The 4,656-nt window shown below is 35.3% G+C and overlaps 1 protein-coding gene across 4 annotated transcripts; it reads right to left on the reverse strand.

The window, feature by feature from the left end:
- Positions 1-322: 322 nt before the first annotated feature.
- LOC108341215 (zinc finger CCCH domain-containing protein 18) lies at positions 323-4,407 on the reverse strand. Of its 4 annotated transcripts, none has more exons than XM_052878749.1 (8): positions 3,891-4,407; positions 2,451-3,375; positions 2,202-2,357; positions 1,943-2,122; positions 1,564-1,646; positions 1,246-1,419; positions 1,055-1,145; positions 323-811 (listed from the first exon to the last, which is right to left on the reverse strand). In XM_052878749.1, the coding sequence occupies exons 1-8, from the start codon at positions 3,961-3,963 to the stop codon at positions 739-741; spliced, it is 1,755 nt and encodes a 584-aa protein (XP_052734709.1). In that variant the 5' UTR covers positions 3,964-4,407; the 3' UTR covers positions 323-738. The 4 variants fall into 4 exon arrangements, with proteins under 4 accessions (XP_052734709.1, XP_052734708.1, XP_017434383.1 ...); XM_052878748.1 differs by having other exon boundaries at positions 1,501-1,646; XM_017578894.2 differs by having other exon boundaries at positions 1,501-1,646; positions 2,451-3,400.
- Between the last annotated feature and the right edge of the window lie 249 nt (positions 4,408-4,656).

Genomic DNA, 4,656 nt, shown 5'->3' on the forward strand with positions numbered 1-4,656 from the left:
TTTGAAAAGCAATTCTATTCATTAGATGTTTGTTGGATTTGCAACTAAATCTATGTTCTTTTATATAATAGTTTTGCTACATATTGAAATCAAGTTTTACTAAGTCAAACAAATAATAATTATTTACTTCAAAAATAAAGATTTAACTAATTACATAATAGCTTTTCAAAAATGAAAACTAAAATATTTTTCAAAGCAATACAAACTTTATGATATAATCAATTATATCACAAAATAATCCATTAATATATATATATATATATATATGTATATATATATATATATATATATATAATAACTAAATAAACAACAAATATTTCTTTGGGATCAAGAAACAAATACTTGTAATTTATTTCCCTTACTAAATCCAGAGAGCATTTACTCAATGTATAACATGGAATCAAGATCAGGTAAAGAAAACCAAAAACCAAATACTTGTGACACAAATTAAATTATTTGACTGTTCTCCTCGTAATTGGTTACTCATACTGTTGTAGAAACCAAACATCCTCGTAATCTTTCTGTGATTCTTTAAAAGGAAAACTATAACCTTCTGAAAAGTTGTTATTGTTAATTCCACCAACTCAGCTTTTATGTACTTGCAACTTTGACTAAACTGTGATGAGCCAGTTGAGGAAAGAGACCAATGGAAGGGCCCAATTATGTGTCAAACTAACTCTCTATATTTCTCTTCTTTCTCTTGTAATCTTGTATGCAGTCTTCTATGTCTTTCTGAAACTAAATTACTGCTGAAATTCCACTATCTACTGGAAATGAAAATGGGCTGTCTGGGAGATTCAGTCCTTGATTGCTGCATAAAATATTTTTCAAAAAAAACTCAGTTAGACAAACTAAATTAACTCAGAAAATAAGACATGTTTGGAAACCATTATCATTATGAATGAGTGGAACAAAGAAGAATGAGATTAAACCCTTTGCAAAAGGAACAAGTGTTTAAAGAGATTCTAATGTAACTATGATTTTTATCAGTTACCAATACCAGTCCTTTATTTTCCATAAGAAAATATTTTATGTATCATAACATGATTCACACCTGTCCTCAGCAGTGTAATTGTTATCCATATATCCGGATTTGTCATTCACAACATGATTCTGAGATTCTGCAGAATGGACATTGAAAAGATCTGCAAGAAGGGAAAATGAATACAAGATAAGCAAAGAGAAGTATAATGAAACTGATCATGAAAAATATGCAATCCATGTTAATAATATATCACAGCACACCATTTGAAGCTTTTGCTACGCCAGTGTTAAAGCCTAAATGGGGTGAAGTGGTAAAAGATTTCTGGGCCAACTGCAGCTCTGCAAAACGTCTTCTATGAAATTCAAAGGCAGCCTCCTCTTGCTGTTCAATGATCAGGCTCCTGAGTAATCGAGGGTTACTGCAACCTCTTGGAACTATGAAAACTAAGTATTAGTGCAAATGCTTCTTAAACAAAAGGAACAGAGTGAAAGAAAGAGCATGTGCATAATATATACATATATCACTTTGAACTGATACATGAAATCTAGGTTCCAAACTAGAGTATATCATGTTCTCACTTGGCGTAGGTTCAGTGTCAACATCTACGTAGTGTGCTGAGTAATAAGCATGGTGCTGGTGCTCAATTCTGTCTGATTGCTTTCTGCATCCAAATTGAAGATAACATAAAAAAACAATGATGGTACTAACATCTGTCAATGTCTCATTTTACTTCATCATGAAGGATTTAGAGAGTAAAAGTGAAAGGATATAGAGAGAAAAAGTGAACAGGTGAGTTTTGAGACTTCAAATAATCACCACCAACCACGACTTCACGTGCTTAGCTTTGTGCTTGAAGCTAACATGTTAGTGAAACTATAATGCGAAATTAGCATTAGGAACTACAATGCCAAACCGGGAAGGTACAACAAGGTATCAGAGATAGAACATGGAATTTACCTCAGCATAAGTTTTGGCTTCTCTTTGTAAGGTTTCACAAGAACCCTTGATTCGCAGACATAATGGGGATTTCCCTTATCCAAAATTGCTTTTACAGTTTCAGGATCATCAAATGTCACAAATCCAAACATCCTTCTTTCTTGGCTTGGAATCCTTACATCTTCAACTTTCCCAAAAGTGCTACACAGAAGAATATGTTAAAGCAATTTGAATCTTCCAACACAAAATAACTACATAGAAGTTTGAAGCATTCATTCACCTAAAGTAGTTTGAAACATCAGCCTCGCTAAAAGTGCTGTCAGCTGGAAATGTCAGGTATATCTGTCGTGATGCACTGATGTATCTACCATAATCTCCCTTTCCATTGAACTTCGGAGCATCTTCAGCCAGAACAACCGAATGCTGCCCATGAGGCCTGGTAATCAACCATCACAAAATGAAAATTCTAGCATGAAATATTCAACAAATTTTCTACACAAGAATCCAAAGGGAAAGTACAAATCTTCACCTGTCAATTAGCCTGATGCTATTTTTCAACCGTGCAAGAAGCTTAGTCAAACTGTAGCCAGATTTTCCATGTCTCTGACTCTCAGTGAGGTAGCCATCAGCCTGCAGCACCTTCTTATACTTCTCAAAGTATGCCATTGGAAGGGAAGCAATTGATATAGAACCACCCTTTTTCAGTTTCAGGAGTTCAACAATTTCAGACTCTAGTTGTGCCAGTGACCCAGGTGAAATCATCTGATCATCATTAAAACTATCATTTCCATACATGTGAGGGAATGCATCAGGGGGGCCCAGTCCATGATAGTATCTACAGCTATTTCCATGCTTACAAAATCCTTTGTTAAAGTAGTGACAGGTCTTGACTGGATGGTCGAACCTTCTACCAGCTTTTCCACCCAAATTACCAACTGATAAAGCATCTAAGCCATAGTAATCATTAGAAATACTTGGAGTGCCTGAAGTCCCAACAGCACGAGAATTTACAGCATCCATATGATTCTCCAGAGTGAAGAACGGAGTTTGCTTTTGAAGTTCAGAGATGGAATCCAAATAACCCTGTGCCATATATTCTGCATTGGCATTGTTAACAGACTGAGGATCCCAGAAGGGAGATTGAAGCTGGAAGCTTGGCGCTGTGGTAGGGGTGTCAGCTGTGATTACTGAAGTAGGGGAGATTACTGAAAACTGGGAAAAACCTGGTTGACAGTTCATGGGAGGTGAAATTGGAGGAATGATTGATCTAGCAGCTGACCTTGGAAGCTTGGTTCTGGTCTGGAACGCCACTTCACCGATTAAATGGTCAGGGAGTGAAGCCAATTTCGCCATTTCTTCTTCCCCATGTTCTTGGACAAGGAGATACCCTAAGATCTTTGAGGCGTTCTCAGGCTCAAATTTCTGAAGTTTACCTAAAATTATACCTGTGTACTCTGAAATATCCATAGCTTGAAGTCACTGCAAGGAGTTAAAACAACACTCAACAGAAATGAGTAAACACTGCTGAGAAAATAGACAAAGAGAAACAATGGCCATAATTTAAAAACATCAAACATAAACGAGTCCTAGAGTAAGAAGAAGATAAGAAAAAGTGGGATAAAACCTCAGAACAAGAAGTACGTTCTTCCAGCAAAAGGTATCAAACTAGTCCATGAATATATTAGTAAGCAGTGAATCTATTATAGATCATAAATTATTTGTTTCCTAATTTGGAATATGAACAGTGAGAAATAATCGAATGCTCCCAAAAAGTACAAAAGCTGTACCCATCAAAAGCAGAAACATATGGTGAGAAATAATCAAATGCCAAAAGAAACACAAAAATTGTAGATTCTCCTGTCTTTCATCCAAGAGAATCCTCATCCGATCAAACAAAAGAAAAGAAAGCATATATTTAAAATGTAGCAAGGTTCATACTCATCAAACACAAAAGAAGGACATAAGCAACCTGAAAGTGCTTCAAGCACAGATCTTTCAACAACCCTTTTCTCTTCTACATATCTCAGAGCTTCACCTGACATTCAGAGAGCAGTGTCGTCACAAGCTGAGGAAAGGAATGCTTTTGGAAAAGGTCCAGTGAGCAACACTCGCACACTAGACACTAACACTCTCTGTTATGTGACTCATTCACTGTGGTGACTAATCTATATTTGGCCTTCTTTATACCCATCTTTTCAACATCACACACAGCTGTTACGTAACCACAGATACCAGGCAAATTATTTTGCTTAATTCTCGAAGTCTATAACTGCTTCTCACTGACTAAAACACCCTAAAATTTATTCATTTTTTTTAATAAATGCTTATGATATATCTGCCATAACAAGCATAAAAGAATTTCTTAATCATAATATATACAAAATATCTGCATTTCATTGTTACATATTATTATAAACATTAAGAATAGAAAAGGTCCGCCAGCAATGTGCTAAATTTAGGAGTTGATAACAAGAACACGTCTGCAACCTATGTATGGCACAAACTGAATTTTTGTTGTGTCTCAGTGAGAAAAATTAAAACAGGGAAGTGGGGTCCAGATGGATCTGAACCACTGGGTTGGATCCTTCAGATTCTGAAACTCAGATCATGTTGGTGGGACCATACCAAGAACAATATGTATCTTCCATGCAAGTTTGTTATAAAAAGAAATTTTACTTGCACAACATTAAAAGATTAAATTAAATCTAAAAAAAATTAAAATAATTCAAATAAAT

Source organism: Vigna angularis, chromosome 6 (genome assembly GCF_016808095.1).
Source record: "Vigna angularis cultivar LongXiaoDou No.4 chromosome 6, ASM1680809v1, whole genome shotgun sequence".
In the NCBI taxonomy this organism is placed as follows: Eukaryota; Viridiplantae; Streptophyta; class Magnoliopsida; order Fabales; family Fabaceae; genus Vigna; species Vigna angularis.